At 36.7% G+C, this 20,335-nt stretch overlaps 1 protein-coding gene across 1 annotated transcript in view; it reads left to right on the top strand.

The window, feature by feature from the left end:
• The window catches only part of MTMR3 (myotubularin related protein 3), a 129,138-nt gene that overhangs the window by 58,480 nt on the left and 50,323 nt on the right, over positions 1 to 20,335 (top strand). The window contains exon 2 of the mRNA XM_012644153.1: positions 17,447 to 17,531. Coding sequence (XP_012499607.1) covers positions 17,529 to 17,531 — 3 coding nt within the window. The 5' untranslated portion in view covers positions 17,447 to 17,528. The remainder of the gene's footprint in view (positions 1 to 17,446; positions 17,532 to 20,335) is intronic.

Here is a 20,335-nt window from a genome sequence, read left to right as displayed (position 1 = left end):
CTCTTGCTCAGGCTGGTTTCGAACTCCTGAGCTCAAACAATCCGCCCGCCTCGGCCTCCCAGAGTGCTAGGATTACAGGCGTGAGCCACCGTGCCCGGCCCCTAAATAGCTATTTTTTGAGTATAGTCTACTTCCGAATTTTTTCTAGAATTCGTGTTTAATATCTCGTATAGGTAGGCAAAATAGGAAAAAAGCATGCTCATTTATACATGAGCATACTCTTTATAGTTCCAGTGGCAAGCTAGGGGGATGGTATAAAAAGGATGGAGTTTGGAGATTCTGTTTTATGACAGGATCTAGAAGCAAAATGTAACAGAATAAGCAGTGTAAATTTGGCATATTTCAAAATGACGTTGTTATGTTTTTATCATGAATTTTGCCAGTATTTTAGTTGCCTTAAGAAACCCACATTTTTGGTCTTTGCCTATCTCATTGATTAGTTTTTTTCTCTTGAGTACATAAATGGGAGTTCTTTTTTTCTTTATTTTTTTGGAGGGAGCTCTTAATTTAAACCTTACTTTAAGAAAACTTTTGGAACCTGTTTTTAAAGCTCCTCTTCATAGGGATTGATCATTTTGGATCTTTTGTCCAAGAAAATGCAGTTAAAATTTTATTATTTGAGTGGTAGGAGGCAGGAGGGACAGTCTGCTGTCTAATGTTATTTAAGATATAATCATATATATTAAGAGGGGCAGAAGTCATTATAAGATTATAATTAGGAAAATTTAAGTTTCCGTGAGGAGGTATGAATTCAAATCCTCCTCCCACCCCCTTTGGAAAAAAAAATAGAACATTTGATTTAGGCATTCTTGGTGAGGACTCTGATTTGGGGCAAAGTAGGGAAGAAATGAGGGGGAGGATGGGGGTAACCAGAGTTACTTCTTTCCACTTCACTGGAGGTTAATTGAGAACAAGTGGCAGGACATTAATGAATATGCAGGAATTTGCCTTCTGTTAATTTCCCAAAGGTAGACCTGGGAACTAGTCAAAGGAACAGAAGTCAAGAAACCTTTTTCCAATGCTGGAGCTAGTCTTTCTGATCTTTCCATAGCAATTATAAATATTGAACTACCTGTGGCACTTAGATAAAATGACCCTGCTTGGCTTTAAATTCAGTTAATTTCTAGTGATTGAATGCCTGGATTTCCTATCATCATAACAAGTGAGACTTAAGTTTCTTTTGTTCTCTGTTAAATTATAAGAGTTTTTTTCTTTCTTAGGAGATAGGGAACATTTCTTCCTTTCAGATGGAGAACCTAAATGCTGCTTTATAAAATTAGATTTTGAATTTTTAATTTCTACAGTGAAATGATGGCTACCCCATGATCTTTTGTGGAGGATATGGAGCCAGAAAATAACATTACAAATTGCTCATAAACTTACAGTCATATTAATGATTTAATATATCAGAAGTATGAAGTGAATGTTGTACATGTAGAAGTGATTATAAAGAGCAAGTCAGAACGTAATAAAATACCTTTTACATTCTTAAAATTTTTAACCCCTTTTGGCAGATTGTATGTGATCTTTGGTTTTCATCTCTTCTAGTGGTAAAGACATTATATATGGTTGATTATCTCCCCCCCCCCCATGGATTAAGTTTAAATGGAAAATGCTTCTAAAATAGGTGATTTAAAAGAGTATCAATGAAATTTGTTAAAGTCAATTTGGTCGCAGTTAATCTTTTCTGAGAACATGGTCAGGGCTTCTTTTCTTCCCTGTTGAGATGTGAAAAGCAGTAAGTCCATGTGAAATGCAGCTGACTTAACTGACTTAATGTCTAAAAATGCTAGAGCACTCTTTGCTTTTGACTTCTAACATTTTTGGGTCCACATTTAGAAAAGCGGCTGTCAGCATTTCAGCCACTAAAAGACAAATGATCTTAAGCATTGATCACTAACCAACTGTTTCAAAATCTGTCTGTTGAACAGCTTCCTTTAGAGAATGTATTTAGAACCTTTCCCATGTTAAAAAAAAATCAATTTATGTAAATAAAAATGAAACACATACTCTTCACTAATGTAGTTAGAATTATGCATGATTGGTCTTTTGGTCATTATCTATTGAAACAGCTTTTACTCGTTATAGTGAAAATTAACAAGTGTTGCTGGTTCAGTAGACTATTACTAGTAAAGGTTCTTTGATACAGAAATGTGGTTATAACTTGGAGTTCAGCTGCTTCTGACGCCGTATTGGAATTTTTTTTTCAAGGAGAGCATGGTTGTTTTTCGTTTAGGAAATATTTTAGCTGCTTATCTGTGCCTCACAGCTGGCAGAGAAATGCGGTACACTGATGATGAAGTTGTGTCTGGAACCCTGAAAACTCCCAGACCTTTTTTTTTGAGACAGAGTCTCACTCTGTTGCCCGGGCTAGAGTGCCATGGCATCAGCCTAGCTCACAGCAACCTCAAACTCCTGGGCTCAAGCCATCCTCCTGCCTCAGCCTCCCGAGTAGCTGGGACCACAGGCATGCGCCACCACACCCGCCTAATTTTTTTTTTTTCCTATATATTTTTAGCTGTCCAACTAATTTCTTTCTATTTTTAGTAGAGACGGGTTCTCGCTCTTGCTCAGGCTGGTCTTGACTCCTGACCTTGAGCGATCCTCCTGCCTTGGGCTCCCAGAGTGCTAGGATTACAGGCCCGAGCCACAATGCCCTGGCTACTCCAAGACTTTAATGTTTCCAAAGAGGTAGAAAAGACACATAGCTTCTGGTTTTGTTTTTTGTTTTGTTTTGTGTGTGTGCGTGTGTGTGTTGTTGTTGTTTTTTAAAAATCATATTCCTGGGAGGTCTTATTGAACCAGGGCACTGATTGAGTTTTATATTTACTATTTGCTTTATTTTTTTCAACTCAAGGTCATAAGTAGGGGAAAAAAGTCACACTGTGAGCATTTAGCTCTGAGAATAGCTCAGTTGACATTAGAATGGCAGCTGCACAAGGAAAGAACTTTGTTGCTGCATCCCTAGTGCCTAGAATAGTTCCTACTCAAAAATACTTGTTGAATGAGTGAACATCCACCAGTTACTACAGTAGCTGAATGCAGCCATGCTTTTGAACTCTCTCCTTATTTCTATTTTCATTTATAGTTGATTTGAGCTGCAAAAGTTTTAGAATACTTGAGATTCAGGGAGTAAGACTAAGCCATGGTAGTTTTATGTGGCTTAAAAATGCTTGGGTTTTGGTTAATGGCGGTGATTACATTATCTCCCTACTATGGAATGATCTTACCCATATGCTACAGAATCCCAGTTTCTTTCTTTCTTTTTTTTTGGTGTTTCTCTCTTTTTTTTTTTAATTCAGCATATTATGGGGGTACAGGTGTTTAGGTTACATATGTTGCCCTTGCCCCCCTCCCCCGAATCCTAGTTTCTGATATGTGAAAAGTTAAAAGACATAAATGAGGAGACACTAAGAAGCTGAAAAAATCACCCAAAGTAGTGGCAGTTGTAAATCTACTTCTTAAAATTTAACACTTCTGAATTTTTAAAAATATTACCTCTACGCTCAAGTTTTGCTCTGAATCTGTTTATTAATATTCAGTGTATGGTGCAAGAAAATCCATTTGTTTTTACATAAATGAAAAGTAAGAAATTCTTTTAAAACTCTTCAATGTTGCATTCGTAAAGTTTTCCACTCTTAATTATCCTGCATTTTAAAAGTGAGACAGGGCGATGTAAAAAGCTTTCCATTGTTCTTTTGAAGTTAAATTGTATCCCAGTCAAAGAAGTGTTGCTTTAGTCTCCCTCTACCTCCCAACATTTTAGGAGGCCTGGCCAGAGCTTCTGAGTTTTTCCTCATGAATTTGGCTCAGCCTGATTAGTTTTTATAGTTGGAGTTCTTTTATTATATAAATCGTCCAAATTAGTGTGCCTCTTTGCCTTTATTGAAGCCGATGTGCTGGGTGGCACATATATGTTCATATAGACTGTTCTGTGTAGGTGTGGAATGTATTTCTTCTTGGCCTTCTCAGAGTCTCCATGCCTTTCCCCTTAGTCATTACCTCATTATTTTACGAAAAGGGACTTAGAGTATATTGTCTTAGGTCTCCCTCTCCAATGAAGCTGCACTGTGACATCCAGTATTATAGTATTTAATATTCAGGTATATTTTTACTGTCTTTAGGGTTATCTCTCAAAATAGATAAAATCCTATCGATTTGGTACAGCATGCAATGATAAAAAATTTTACCTATTTGCGGGAACTTCAGAAAGATTTATTTTTTTAACCCCCTTGGAGATGGAACTTTAGAACCCTGCTCCGCCCCTCTGCCCCTGGGGTTTTTCTGTTCACTAGTGCTTAATGTGTTTAAGCATCCCTTGTAATTAGACCTTTTAGAGAATCTCTTAGATTTAACATAATCATGTTACGTTCTACCTGTACAAATACATAAATGTTCAAGGTTACCCAAACATAACTACTCTTACTCTGAGGTATATACATGACTGGAATCATGGGAAGGTACCTTGTGGTACCGGCGACCTTCTTTCAAACTCACCTCTCCATGGCCTTTATCTGACAAATAGTCCTAAGAGGCATGAGCAGTTTTTGATTTTGCTGGCAATGTTTCAGAATGACACACTTATTTTCACCAAGCACATGTCTGATTGTGGTCATTGGGAAGAATAGTCATTGCCAGCGTTAAGTCCACCTACCTGAACCTTTCTGTTGAGTCTGTCTTGTTTGGTCCCTCTCTTGGAATTGCCTGTGGAAATTTTACACAAACACTGTCTATGTTAATGGATGTCTCATATTTTTGGCAGAATAATTTATGATTTGTAAAACACATCAGATGATTCTCACAGTAGATTTAGTGATTTCCGTGAATTAAATCTAGCACCATCATTCTCAACCCCAGACTTGACCTATCTCTTGAATTTAATCCCATGTCTCCCCTTAATTACCTGCTGGACATGCATCTACTTGGGAAGTCACTTTTAAAGTCAGCATATCATAGCTTGCTAGATTCCTTGGACTCTTTTGTTTCTTTACGATATCGTCCTTTTTCTAGTTATTTCAGACCTTAAAATTTTGCGGTTTTCTTTAAGTTGCTCTGCCTCCTATTTTCTGTTCCTAATTAGTTACCAAACTCAGGCAATTAATGCTCTGAATCACTTCTGTCTCTTCCTCTGCATTTTCACTATCTTTGAGATACTGGGCTCTTAGCAATTCATATCTGAATCACTAGTCCTGGAACATCCTAAGTGACTTTTCCCTCTCCAAACCATCATCTTTGCTGCTTCCATTTGTTTGGCACCACCACTTTCATGTTGTTATCCCTGCTCGTAAAGGTTTTGGTTTCATACCACTGAATGAAGTCTAGACTCCTTACTTAGCTTTCCATTCAAGGACCACAGTTGCATCCTAACTGCTTTTCTAGCCTTACCTTCCTGAACACTCTCTTGGATATTCTGATTTTCTACTTCTCAAAAATATTGTTTTCTTTCTACTATGGTATAGTCATCCTCACTTGAATTACTCCTGTCCCTTTTTTTTTTTTTCCCCCTTGAGACAGAGTCTCACTCTGTTGCTGGGGCTGGAGTGCCGTGGCGTTGGCCTACCTCACAGCAACCTCAAATTCCTGGGCTCAAGTGATCCTACTGCCTCAGCCTCCCGAGTAGCTGGGACTACAGGCATGTACCACCATGCCTGGCTAAGTTTTTATATATATATTTTTAGTTGTCCAGCTAATTTTTTTCTATTTTTTAGTAGAGACGGGGTCTCGCTCTTGCTTAGGCTGGTCTTGAACTCCTGAGCTCAAATTATCCGCCCGCCTCAGCCTCCCAGTGTGCTAGGATTACAGGCGTGAGCCACCATGCCTGGCCTCCTTCTTTATCTTTATTTAAATCTCACCCAATCTATAAGACCCAGTTTAAATTCTTCATCTCCCCTTAAGCCTCCCTGGACCATCACTCCTCAGAACTCTGAGCACATGCGTGTCATCGGACAGTTTACTTTTTAGTACATTGACACTTCTTGAGTTACAGTGAACTATATCTTATAATTTTTTGTATGTGATAATTTTTAAGTGAAATACGCCCTCACATTTACTATTTCATCTGATTCTTTTTTAAACAGATGAATACAGTGAGACCCAGCACCAGTTCTTTTTAAGAAATGTTTCTAATGCCCTGTTACTATCCTAAAGTAACATATAGTTTAATTTAAAAAATCAATATAATGCCCTTGCTCCAGTATAAAGGAAAATTAAAAGGAAAATAACTTGTAATATGTATTTCATTATGCAAATATTCAGATAAAATTATACTCTAGCAAGAAAAGGTCCTACAGATTTAAAAACCCCTCAACTTCCCTGCTGTACTGTTATACCTAGTTAAGCAACTTAACAGCAAGACTGGTCTTGATACTTAAGACAGTTTGTGTCTGAAGTTGCAAAATATGAATAGTTTTCATTTCTCATATAGTGTGTGGCTAATGTGACCAAAACTATAAAATTTAAATAAAAAGTTATTGAGAGAGAAAATATTCCTTATAAAATGGTTAAAACTCTGTATTATTGCATATTTAGCTTTCGTTTTATGATTCTTAGTTAAAAAAGTTTCTGGAGGCTGTGGGAATAATGTATCATATTTTACTGACTCCTTAATTTTAGGGCTTTGATATACTATACAGTCTTGGTCATTTACGTGAGTTCATGTTATTTAAACAGTTAGCTCAAATGGATGAGTTGTGTCTGCAGATATTGAAAGAAATTGTCATAGGAATCAAATCGATTAGGTCTTTTATCTCCAAAGTTCAAATTGTTGCCTAGTTGTGACAAGAATTCTTTGTGTTTAGAGAATACTCCCCTTGCCTTTTTTCTTAAACAAAGATCTCTTGGTGTAGAAGCCAAGTAAGTGTACAAAACACCTTAAACTGTGAAATCCAAGCCTAGAGTGGCTGCAATCTTATTTTTTAAAGTACCTTTTCTTGTAGTGGCGAAGATTTCCCTGAGAAGACATCAGAAATGATTCATGCTGCTTGATTGAGGAAAAACTCTTAAACAGGAGTACTTGTAGGTTTCTGGAAAGCTCTGTTCTGTATGTTCTCCAGTTTCTGAAGGTAGGCTGAGGCCTAACTGGATCCATTCTGTGCATTTAAACATCCTAAAATCTGTGGTTTACTAAATAGTCCACATTGTAACAATTTAAAAATCTGTTGTCATGGCGTTGTAAGTTGTAGAGAAAAGTCTTATGAGGATATCTAAGTGGCTTAACTTGATTCTTAGGATATTTGTCATTATAAAACGAGTGGTTTTACTTTTTCAGATTTCCTTGTGATACTTTGTAGTAGAAAAAGTTCTTGGGACAGACTTCATTTGGTAAGTTCGTTTTTTCCCCTCCCCTATGCTTTCTGTACTGTCTTGAGGCAGGAAAGTTAGTTTACAGATTGATTTTAGGGGTATGTTTGTCCATGTTCATAATTATTTAGATGAGTTTTTCTTTGTTCACTTTAATGTCTCTAAATTTGTTTTCACTAGGACTCAGGCCAGGTCACTTCTTCCGTATATTATGGTGCCATAAAACAGTGTTCCGTGCCTGAAAACTTGTATTTAAGTTGAGATGAGTTGCAGTACTAATTTTTTGTCTAAAATAAATAGTCCTTATCAATCTGCAATTCTTCTAAATTGAAACTTGATTCTCGTTTGAGTTTTCTTAAATTGGTGTGTATCTATATGAAAATCAAGGTCTCTTATTATTAGAGTTAGTTCATTAAGTTCCCCCTTCAGTTTTGCCTTCCATGGTTTCAGTTACCTGTGGTCCAAAAATATTAAGATACCCTGAGAGAGAGAGCGAGTGAGACACCATTCACATGATTTTTATTACAGTATATTGTTGTAATTGTTCTTAATTTATTATCGTTAATCTCTTAGTGTGCCTAATTTATAAATTAAACTTTATCATAGGTCTATATATATATATATAGGAAAAACATAGTATACATAGGGTTCAGCACTGTCTGTGGTTTCAGACATCCACTGGGTGTCTTGGAGTGTATCCCCTGTGGGTAAGGGGGGACTACTATAGTACAAATGTGAATTTTAATGAGAAAAACAAGTTGCTAGTCTTTGTAGATAACAATCCCTGTCCTGTCTCATAAAATGTCTCCTCTTTTTCGTAGGCCTGTGTGTGTCTGTTACTACATAAATCTTTATTAACTGCCTCTTGTTTCTGCCATCTGTTTAATTTAGGGAATTCAACTTTTTTGAAAAGAAGTTACTGCTTTGGTTTAAGTTTCTAAATCCAAATCATTTCCTTGTTCAGAAACCTTTGGCTTACCACTGCCTCTAGAAAAGGGATCAAGCTCCTTAGCATGACATTTAGGGCTCTTTACTAGAGGTCAGCTGATCACCTGTCTTCCCTGTGCATCTAGTATACCTCTTGTTGTAGCCACACTGACCTACTTTCTCTCACATATTCTCGGGAACCTGCAGTTCTCCAAGGTGTTCTTTTTGTCTTACTCTGCTGCATGTACCATTCCTGTTCCCTCTTTGTCTCAGTAGCTCTAAATGTGGCTGGTTCAATCATTAAAAGCCTGAGTCTTCTATAAAGCCTGCCTTGAGTGCCCAGCTCAGAATCTATTTCTCTGTCTTTTGTATTACCACAGACTCATATTTCTACATCTCTTAACACACTTTGCCTTATTAGTTATTTTTGTCACCTGCACAGGATTGTGAATGCTTTGAAGGCAAGAACCATCTTTGTATTTGAATTGTCAATTCACACAAACACTCCTTGAGTCTTGGGATACCAGTGTCTTCTCACTATAAATTCCTCTTGTTTAGGGTTTTTGTTTTTATAAGAATAAGAGGAGAATAGATTGGTTCTAGTAGAGATTGGTTATCATAATCTTGTTAATTCAGGTTACTGTTTCTTTCCCCGTTCTTTCTGTATAGTGAAAGTTTATGTAGTATATATAATCTATGTCCTTGTGGTCCATGTTTTTCAGTATGTTACTTGGTTGTGCTGTTCTTGTTTGCAAGTATATAAATTTTAGTTTTTGAGTAAGGAATTAATTTCTCTTAACAGGTGCCTAAAAGATGAGATATTGTGTTGTAGAAAGATTGAGTGATGCTTTGGTTTTGTATAGATTCTTGAGAAGTCATATCATGGGGTGGTACTGATGGATGGAGCTGAGAGCAACCTGCAGTTCCCTGCTGTCAAGCTCTCATATGTTAAGAAAAGTCAAATCTTTTGACCCTGAGGCTTGGAATAGGAATCTTATTCTTCCTTCGGCTCAGGAGGTTTGCAGATTAGATCTTAGAGCAGGAAATGTAATCCTAACATACTACTTGGCTCTGCACCATTTAATATTTGTATTACCATAATAATGTAAATGCTTATTGATTATTTTTTTAATTTTAGAATCAATCTATAGATAAAGCATCAAAGACTTAAATTTGCAAAACAGAATGAAAAGGTGTTACATTTTTATCTGAAGAAACATCTAGGTTTGGAGGGAAAGATGTGAATTAAATTTTGATGCCAGGAAACATTGTTTAAATTAATATAATATGTACCCCAAATTAGAAAAGACTAAAGGGATATGACAAATTTAATATGTGATCCTGGACTGGGTGCTTTACTAGAGGGGGGAAAAATTGCTATGAAGGACATAATTGGATTAGTTGACAGAATTGGAATAGAGAGTGGTAGATTAGAATATTACAGCGATGTTAAATTTTCTGAATTTGAAACTAGAACTCTGGTTATATAAGAGATTATCTTTGTTAGGAGATACTACCGAAGTAGTAAGGAATAAAGAGACATTTAAAAGATAGTCCTCTTTTAAATGGTTCAGAAAAATACCTATGTGTGTGAGAGTATGTGCACAAAAAGGAGACAATATTGAGAACTATCCTATCCAAATTGTTTGTAATGGGATGTCTTATTTAATGAAGTACAATCTTTATCTACAGAATCATATGTTGTCATATATATGAATGCATATACATATTAATGACTTAAAAAGTGCTAAACATTAATATACACTATATCTTTTAATTCTCACAACTTTTTGGTACAACTGTTTTTCTCGTTTTACAGATGAAGAAACTGAGGCTCAAAAAAGCAGCCTTTAAAGTCAGAGTTAGTGTATGGCAGAGTCAGGACTTTTATCTCGCATGCCCTCAGAGTCATTGCTTTACATCCCTAATTGAGATCATTATCTTCACACTCTGGTCTCAGGTTAAATGAAAACCTTTTATGTAATCCCTATTTTGAGTTTTCCTTTTTAAAACTTTTGTGGAAGAATTTGTTTTCCTAATTACAAATGTAAAGTAAATGTTCTTAAAGTACAAAAACTGAAAGTCCCTACTCCTACTCTCTTCCCTAGAGAAGTAACCATTATTAACAATCATCATTTTTCTGTACGTGTATAAACATGCTTCACAGTTAATATAAATAATGCTTAATCATATTTTAACTTTTTAAATTACAGAGCATTTAAAACTTCTACCAAGTTGATAGAGCATGTATGTACAGTCTTTGGCAGTAATAACCTCCCTGCACACATATACCCCATGTTTATATCCTTTCATGTAATAAATTCGTTGTTAAGAATCAGGGCTACAGGCCAGGTGTGGTGGCTCATGCCTGTAATCCTAGCACTCTGGGTGGCTGAGGCAGGAGGATTGCTTGGGCTCAGGAGTTTGAGACCAGTCTGAGTAAGAGCAAAACACCCCGTCTCGACTAAAAATAGAAAAATTAGCTGGGTGTTATGGTGTGTGCCTGTAGTTCCAGCTACTCAGGAGGCTGAGGCAGGAGGATCACTGGAGCCTAGGAGTTTGAGGTTGCAGTGAGCCACAATGATGCCACTGCACTCAGGGCGACAGAGCAAGACTATCTCAAAAAAAAATAAAAAAAATAAATGATCAGGGCTGTAGAAATAGTGACTTGTGCAGAGATATGTGTACGGGTGGTTACTGTGGCTTTTTTGGTGGTAATAGAAAAATGGAAACAACCTGCATATCTCACCAGCTGATGAATGGTTAAGTTATGGTATATTGGGATACTGCACTGCCATATGTATTTACTGACATAGGAAGGATTTGATATATTGAGGAAATTAAGTTACAGTACAATACAGTATGACATCCCCATTTTGAGAAGTGGGTTATGTGTCTTTGTACAGTCATGTGCTGAATAATGATGTCTCAGTCAGCAACAGATTTGCATGTATAAGGGTGGTCCCATAAAATTTTAATGGAGCTGAAAAATTCCTATTGCCTAGTGATGTTGTAGCCGTCACAACATTCTAGTGCAATTTATTTTTTATAAATTTGGCATAGCCTAAGTGTACAGTGTTTATAAAGCCTACAGAAGTGTACAGTAATGTCCTAGATCTTTACTTTCACTCACCACTCACTGACTCACCCAGAGCAACCTACCATCCTGCAAGCTCCATTCATGGTAAGTACCCTATTACAGGAGTACTGTTTTCTATCTTTTATACCCTATTATTACTGTACCTTTCCTATGTTTGGATATGCAGATGCTTACCGTTCTGTTACAGTTGCCTACAGTATTCAGTACAGTCACATACTGTACAGGTTTGTAGCCTAGAGGCAATAACCTATACCATATAGACTAGGTGTGTAGTAGGCTATCCCATCTAGGTTTGTGTAAGTACCTCTGTGATGTTCAAACAACAACGAACTCTCTTAATGATGCGTTTTTCAGAACATGTTGTTAAGCTACATGTGACTATATATGCATAGAGAAATGTCTGGACAGAATTATAAGGTAGTTATGTGTAGGTGAACTGAAGGGTAGTAAGTAGTGAGAAGGGAACTTTTATTTAAAAAAATTTTAATTCAGATGTATAAATAACATATAATTCACATACCATATAGTTCACTCATGTAAAGTATACAATTCAGTGGCTCAGTATATTCATAAAGATGTACAGCCATCACCACAGTCAATTTTAGAACATTTTCATCACCTCGAGGAGAAACTCCATACCCTTTAACTAACAACCCCTCTTACCCCCCATCTCCCTCAGCCCTAAGCAACCACTAATCCAGTTTCTGTCTCTGTAACTCTGTTCTGGGCATTTCACGTAAAGGATCTCGTATGATATTCGGTCTTTCATGACTGGCTTCTTTCACTTAACATAATGTGTTCGAGCTTCATCTGTCTTGAAGCATGTATTAGTACATCATTCCTTTCTATGGCCAAATAATATTTCATTGTTTGGATATACCACATTTTGTTCATTCATCAGTGGACATTTGGATTTTTCCCATCTTTTGGCTGTTTTGGAATAATGATGCTATAAAGATGTATGTACAAGTTTTTACACGGACACATGGTTTCATTCTCTTGGGTATATGCCTAGGAGTGAAATAGCTGGGTCAGATGGTAACTCTGTTTAATTGTTTGAGGAACTGCCAGACTATTTTCCAAAGATGATGCACTATTTTACATTCCCCCCAGCAGTGTATTGAGGGTACTTGTTTATCTTTTACACCTGTAATTTTAAAATTTCTTACTAGAAGCATGCATTACCATTATACTAAAAAAAATTACAAAGTGTTATGCTACTTATTAGACCAACAGTAATGACTCGATTTCTTCCTTTTGTGCTGATAGTATAACTACCACTCTGGGGACCAAGTTTTACAAGTCAGGTGCTGTAATGAACCCTGAATATTTCCTAAGGATTGGTCATATTTGCTCTTTTAGTTTTAAAAGGAACCTTTAGCAAGTGCTTGATTGGTTACAGAGTTACTCATTACTGTAACCAATTCAGATTGGTTACGGAGTTACTCATGGCCTTGTCTTTTTTTATGAATTTGGAATTCCTCTGGCAATTTTCTTTCCTCATATTCTTAAAGCAGCGCCTCCTACTTTGAACTGTTTTTATCTGTTTTCTTATCTCCCCTCCTGGACTATAAATTCTTTAATTTCCCTTCACCCTCACATCTAGGTCTTTCCTAGTCCTGTTAGTTATACACTAAAGTACCTTTCACTTTCATTTTATCAAAATACCTTGTGCTTTTATTTTATCTGTGTTGCCTGCATTCTAAATCAAGCCACCATCCTCTTCCTGGAATTGTCTCCTGATTCTCTTCCTTATTCTTTCCCTCTTCTAATCCACTTACCACATAGCAGCCACAGTTATCTTAAAATCAAATCATGTCACTCTGCTGTTTAAAACCTATCAGTGGCTCTTTAAGTTCATTCCCCAATAACTGGGGATTTTGAGGTAGAAGAATTGCCATTATGGTAAAAAAAAAAAAATGTGTATATATATGTGAAAATTTCAAATATATGAAAGTAGAGAAAATAGTTTAATTTCCGTTTACTTATCTCAGTGGTCTTCCAAAGTTGTCAACTCATGGTGCATCGTGTTTCATAGGTACTCCTACTCATTCTGCCTACTCCTTGGTGTATCATTTCATCAGTATGTGTTTCAATGGTATATCTGAAAGCTAAACTGTTTTTTTTTTTGTTTTTTTTTTTTGGTCAGAGTCTTGCTCTGTGCCCAGGCTGGAGTGCAGTGGTGATTATAGCAGCACACTGTAACCCTGAATTCCTGGACTCCAGCAATCCTCCTGCCTCAGCATCCTGAGTAGCTGAGACTACAAGTGCATGCCACCACAACTGGCTAATTATTTTTTGTAGAGACAGGGTCTTGCTATGTTGCTCATGCTGGTTTCAAACTCTGGCCTCAAGTGATCCTCCTGCCACGGCCTTCCAAAGTGCTTGGATTATAGGGATAAGCCACCATGCCTGGCCCTAAACTCTTTTTTTTAAAAAACCATCACCATACACAAAAACCTATAACCACAATAAGATTGTCATTTATATAGAAGATTAATAATTCCACAATATCATACAGTATTTAATATGTGGTCAGATTTCCCTAAATGTCTCAACTTATTTTTGTACTTTGAATCAGGGTCCAAATAAGGTCCATATTGCAGTTGGTTGTCATGGTCACTGAAGTCTCTTTCCCTTCCATCTCTTTTATTTTGCAGTTTACTTAAAAAATTGGGGTTTTTTCCTGTAGTTTTCCATAGACTAGGTTATTATTGCATCCTGTGTTTCATTAGCAGTTGTAAAGTAGTGATCTGATTCTTTCCTTCTTCATATATCAGGTGGAATACTTCCCTCATAAACTACAACACTTGATTCTATACAGGTTCAGTCTGTATAGGGAAAGGCAAGATAAATAATTCTTTCCCCTTACCAGTTTTCAGAAATGAGAGTTTGGTTTCCTAGCATCTTCCAGTGATGACGCGCGCGTGTGTGTGTGTGTGTGTGTGTGTGTGTGGGTGTGTGTGTGGAGAGAGAGAGAGAGAGAGAGAGAATGTGTTTCATTACGAACTCATTTAAACATACTAGAACTCAATCCATTGCAATTAACTGTTTTTGCTCAAATTATTCCATTTTTGGCCGGTGAGTGTATCTTCAGGTTGACTCCGAAGTCTTTTTGATATACCTTCAGTAGTCTTTGATGGTTTTCTTGCTTTCCAGTTTAAATAAGATGTTCCAGAGTCAACTTATACATTTTCTGTTCTAGAATTGGCTATTTTTTCTCAGGAGCTCTGGCTCCTTTTCAAGTGGGAATTAGTCTTTAGAGGTCATAGTCTAGGTGCTTAGAATGCTCATTGCTGCTGGATTGATCTCATAACTTTTCTGCAGTAAGATTATTATTTCATGAAGAATTTGATTATATTCATACTTTTCACCGATTTTCAAATTGAGCTACAATTCACATCACATAAAATCTACCTTTTAAAGTATATAATTCAGTAGTTATAATGTTGTACAAACATTACTGTTATCTAATTCCAGAACATTTTCATCACTCCACAAAGATACCACGTGCCCACTAGCAGTCATTCCCTATTCCCCTCTCAACCCAGCTCCTGGCAACCACTAATGTCTAGAATAGGTAAATCCATAGAAACAAAGTACATTTCATATAAGTGGAACCATACAATATATGGCCTTTCGTGCCCCAGGTTCTTTCACTTAGTATAATGTTTTCATCCATGCTATATCATGTATTAAAATTTTATTCCTTTTTGTTGAATAATATTCCATAGTATGTACATTATATATGCAGAAGGCACCACATTTTGTTCATTCATTAATTGATGGACGTTGGGGTTGTTTCCAGTTTTACTGTTATGAATAATGCTGTTATGAACATTTGTGTACAGGTTTTTATGTGGACATGTTTTCAGTTCTCTTGGGTATATACTTGGGAATGGAATTGATGGGACATATGGCGACCCTGTGTAACTTTAGGAACTGCCAAACTGTTTTCCACAGAGGTTGCACCATTTTACATTCCCACCAGCAACGTATGAGGGTTTCACCTTCACAGTCCACCTGTGTTTTTTAGATTAGTATCTTCATCACTGGAGTTACATTTTGAGTTATTTAACAGTTGTGCAAAATAAATCTAATTCACTTTCGTATAAGTTGTTGAAGATACAGCAATGTGTATGTGTATACGATGCTGTCATTAGAAATTTTATCCTAAAACACACATACTTTTTGTATAACATTAGAACTAAAAAATTCAGTAGGTGTTTTCTTTTTCAAAGGTTTCTTTACAACATCCAGTTCTTCTAGTAATTTCATAACTTCAGGAATAATTTCTTTACCCCTCTCCTCTTTATTATAGTTAATTCCAACAAGTGCCTTGTTTACGCACCCTTTCCTTCCTTCCTAAAACAACACTTCTCTGTTACTCTGCGTCACCAAAGCTGGCTTTTTCTTCGCAATACTTACCTACTACCTGACATTAGATATTTCTTTGTTTCTAGTGGGGAAGGCAGACAGTAAAATTAGGTTCCGGGACTTTTTGTTCACAGCTGTCTTCCTAACATCTAGAACAGTGCCTGGAATATAGTAGGTATTGAGTAAATATTTATCGAAATGAATAAATGAGAATTTTATACTGATTTGGGTTCTTGAGCTAGGTCAAATCACCAAGCTTTGGTTTGGGTTTGAACAATGGTAAGAATGATGATTCTGACTTGATTTATTCCTGAACCATCTGGTTCTTCATTATCATTGTAGCCTCTAAAAGGAGGAAGCAAGGAGACCCTGCTTGGTCGTCTTAGCCTCTCCATTTATACCTCTCGTGTTTGGTTTTTATGCCATTCACACACTGATATCTCCCTCATTTATATTAATATCTCTAGCCTCCTCCTCCTTGATCTCCAGGCAGCCTGTGGCAACAAACCAATCCAGGCTGGTTTATCTACACTTTACTTGGCATCTTCATTTGGATATGTGATAGGCATCTCAAACATGACATGTCTCAGATGAAACTCCTAATTTCTTGTTCCTTGTCCCTTATCTCTACATGGGGTGGGAAACCCATTTTTCTTATGGATGTCCCTCATCAGTAAATGGGAAATCCTTGCTTCCAATCGCTGAGACAAAAAGCTGAACTTCTCTTTTTCTCCCATATTTAATTCATCAGCTCAAATCCTATGGGTGGTATTTTCAAAGTATATCCAGAATCCAGCAACATCCCCCCACTTCCGTCGCTACTACCTTTTAAACACTACATTGTCTCTTGCCTGGATTATTGAAGTAGCCTTCTAATTGGTCTCTCTGCTTCCTCCTTTACTCCTCACCCCCAGTAGCCTTGTCTGTTCCCCCCACTCAACAGCCTGAGTGATTCTTTAAAGTAAGTTGTCTCATGACCTTCCTCTCTTCATAATCCCCCAACGGCTCAACATGAAATGGGACCCACTACTTCTTTGATGTCCTCTGTTCCCTCACTTAAACATTGCTTTTAAAGAGTTTATGTTGAATGTTGAAGCCCAAGCTCCCTGAAATATCCTCTGTTTACGGAGGTTTACCAAACCAGAAATGTTAGCTTTGCAGGAGAGCAATCAAAAGAGAACAGCAACTCATTCATTTTTTATTAGCCTATCTTTGGGCTTATAGTTGGGTATTCTTCCTGCTCCTTTTTCATTCTTAAAAAACCAGGTAAAGCTATTAGCACAGTTTGTAAGTTTTCAGAAGAACATAGAATATTTGGGTAATAAGGCAATTTTTTCATATTTTGCTTATCAAACTAAGTCAGTTTGATTTCCACAGATGGGGAATCCATTTTGAGTTTACAGATAACCACAAAACATTCTGAAATACAAAAATATTGTTTTTGCATTTGCATGTTGATTTTAACAGATGTTTTATTATTTTCATCCAAGTTTTATTACTGTCAACATTAGGAATGTTAGGCTTTGCTACTTTTTTGCAGAAATAGGTTAAGACCAAAAGAATTTTTACATAGGAATTATCGAGTTTGGATTTGATGAGTGGAAATTGCCTGGGTGATACTCAACTTTTTCTTGGCCGACTCTGGTTAGGTTTTTAGGTCTACATATGTACAGTCCCTTCAATTAGGGTATGACCAATTAGGGCAAAAACTATTGCCAATTTTGCCTTTTTTTTTTTTTTTAGATCTCAGCATAAGGGAAAGAAGAGCCTTGTTAGACACTGAAGAAGGGACGAGGATTTCTCCTCCTAGTCTGGGCCTCCTGTCATGGTAAGTACGGAAAATAACAAAGAAATTGGAGTCAAAAAACCTCTGTCCTGAAAACTAAATGAACACCAAAAAAAAACTGGATAATTCAGTTACCCAGTTTTTTTGTGAGAAAACATTTTACTTTTCCTTTCCCAGATCTCTCTTCTTGTCTCCTTTTATTTTATTGTTTACTAGTAATAATTATAGAGTACTCCAGAGTATAGAGCAGTTTCGTTTCTATTAACTGTAATCCTGTGAGCCTAGATATTATCTCTTATTTTTCAGTCAGGTAGTAAAGTAGAATCAACACTAAAACACACAGTTCTTGGACTCCAGGTTTTTTATTCCTTTTCTGGGAAGTAGCATGTGGTGAAAACATTTGTGTGTGTGTGTGCGCGTGTTTGGTGTGTGTAGGTGAATTGTGAGATGGTCATCTGCATATTCTTTATTTTTTAATTTTTTGACAAATTATATATATTATGTACAACAGGATGTTTTGAAATACGTATACATTGTAGAATGGCTAAATCAAGCTAATTGACACACACATTACCTCACAAGCATATATGCTTTGTGAATTTACCTTTCCTGATTAGAAGCAATTCCCTACCTTCCCTATTCTGTCTCTTTTAAGACAGTATTTTGATCCCATGGAGGTGGAGCAGCTCTGCACACTCCCTCCTACATCTTCGACCAAAAACAGGATATAATAGACACATTTTCAGTGACATATGGACCATTTAGGGCGCAGTCCAAGCAGAGAAGATGGTGCAGTGCGCCAACCACATTTCTCTGAGGATATGTAAACAGTGCTTCAAGGCTTAAAAAAGAAATGGTCGTCTGTAATGTTGTCCTACTTCTACCTTGTGATGTTTCCTAGATCCAAACTGGTTTTAATGCTGGTGCACAGAGGAAGGAATTGAAAAGGCCATGTTAATTTCAAGCTTCATTAGGGACATGTACGGAAAACAGTTTTCAAAATTAAACACAAAGTGAAACAAAACAAACTAGTTGTGCAGAAATGTCATATTAAAAGGAAGAGAAAGGTAACAGCTCCCATCTTAAAGCTGGGCCATTTTTTTCTTAGTTTATGGGCAGTACAATTTTCTGATTTGTCTTGTACCCAAATATTGACTTTTAACTATTATTTCTCTAGACTGTGTTTTATTTTATTGCTTTTCCTGAACAGTTTTTAATGAATTGAAAAAATGCTTGCCTAGTATTTATATGGTGTGTATGACAAAGCTAATGAATAGCAAGTGATGGGCTTATTATGAAAGCAGCTTGGTTCTGTATTGAGGGTTGTATACCATATAGCTAGCAACAGCGTGGTGGTTCTTCTTGCTGCTAAGGTCTCTGTAGTGCCTAGTAGACAATCTTCCTAGTGTTCTCCCTGTCCTGGCCCTACAGACATGCCCTGGAGATGCTTCTGTGTGCAATAGTTGGGGAGCAGCATGGCCATGTGTCTTCGTTTTTTAAATTTCTCATAAAGCAGCATTATAACAAATTTGTTAACATTCTCATTTACAGTTCTACCACCAGAACTCATGATTGTATTCCTTTTTAACGAGTCCATGTTATATATATGTTTTATATAGTCAGAATAACATATTAAGTTTCTATTTTGCTTATTTCACTAAATGAATTAAACATTTTCCCATATTAACTCAATGGATACCTAAAGATCATTTTACTACCTCTAACATTTTGCAAGTTGAACTATTGATTTAACAATATGTCATATTGTTTTAACGTTTAGATTGTATGTCCTTAATCCCTAGTTTTTGTATAGAGAAACCAGGAGCACTGAAATTTTGTTTTTAATGTATACCTCTGTACTAATTTGAGAATAACATCCTCTTCTGTCTACTCTTAAAGGTTCTTAAATGAGGCTGGATTCTGTCTTTGAGAGGTTAAGTATTAGGAAAATATGTTTTCATGGTATATTATGGAAAATCTCAAGCCTATGCAAAGAGAAGTACAATGAACCCTCATAGACATATCATTTAGCTGTAATAATCATCAATTCATGGCTACTCTTGTTATCTGATTTCCTCACTCCTAACCCTTTGGATTATTTTGAAACAAATCCCAAGCATTATATCAAGAGAAATGGTATTTTTTATGGCCTTCAATACCAGTCTTAGGAAGAGTCATTGAAATCGACAGTAGGACTGGTAATTACTTTCATTTTTACATTTTGCCAACATCAACACTAGACGTGAATTTGGTTAACAGGACTAATGGGTCATCAGTCTCTCCTCCCCACATAGTTTAAATATTTATCTCTAATGATGACTTCCCCTCTGAGGTATGCACTTAATCTCTCTTAGCTGCATAGTTTAGCCAGTAGCATAAACTGGCCTGTAACTGTGGTGACTGGTCCTTTTTTTCATAGATGACCCCACTGACTTTAGGGAACTGGGTGGAGACTACAAAGTGCCAGATTCCACCAGGCCTGCTATTCTGCAATACCAGGAAATAGATGATGTGGAATACATTCTAATACTAATAAGTTACTGCTTATATCCTAGGAGAAATTTGTTTCCAAGACTCTTATCAGACCAATACCTCCCAGTTTTTCTTTCCAACTCCCCACTCATTAACCATCTTAAGTTTGGCCTCCTTTTTTCACCTATGAAACTTACAGAGACTATAATAAATACAGGCTGTTAATTCAACTGCCAAATTCAGCTGTTTAGCCAAGAAATGTTTTTTGGATAAACTTTTGTCTAGAAAGTCAGTGGAGTTGGTCCTAATGTTAAGACCTTGAGGATTGGCCGGGCGTGGTGGCTCACACATGTAATCCTAGCTCTCTGGGAGGC

This window comes from Propithecus coquereli, unplaced genomic scaffold (genome assembly GCF_000956105.1).
Source record: "Propithecus coquereli isolate 6110/MARCELLA unplaced genomic scaffold, Pcoq_1.0 Scaffold206, whole genome shotgun sequence".
Taxonomy (NCBI): Eukaryota; Metazoa; Chordata; class Mammalia; order Primates; family Indriidae; genus Propithecus; species Propithecus coquereli.
The sequence above is the reverse complement of the archived record's forward strand: the minus strand, read 5'-3'. Positions and strand labels throughout refer to the sequence as shown.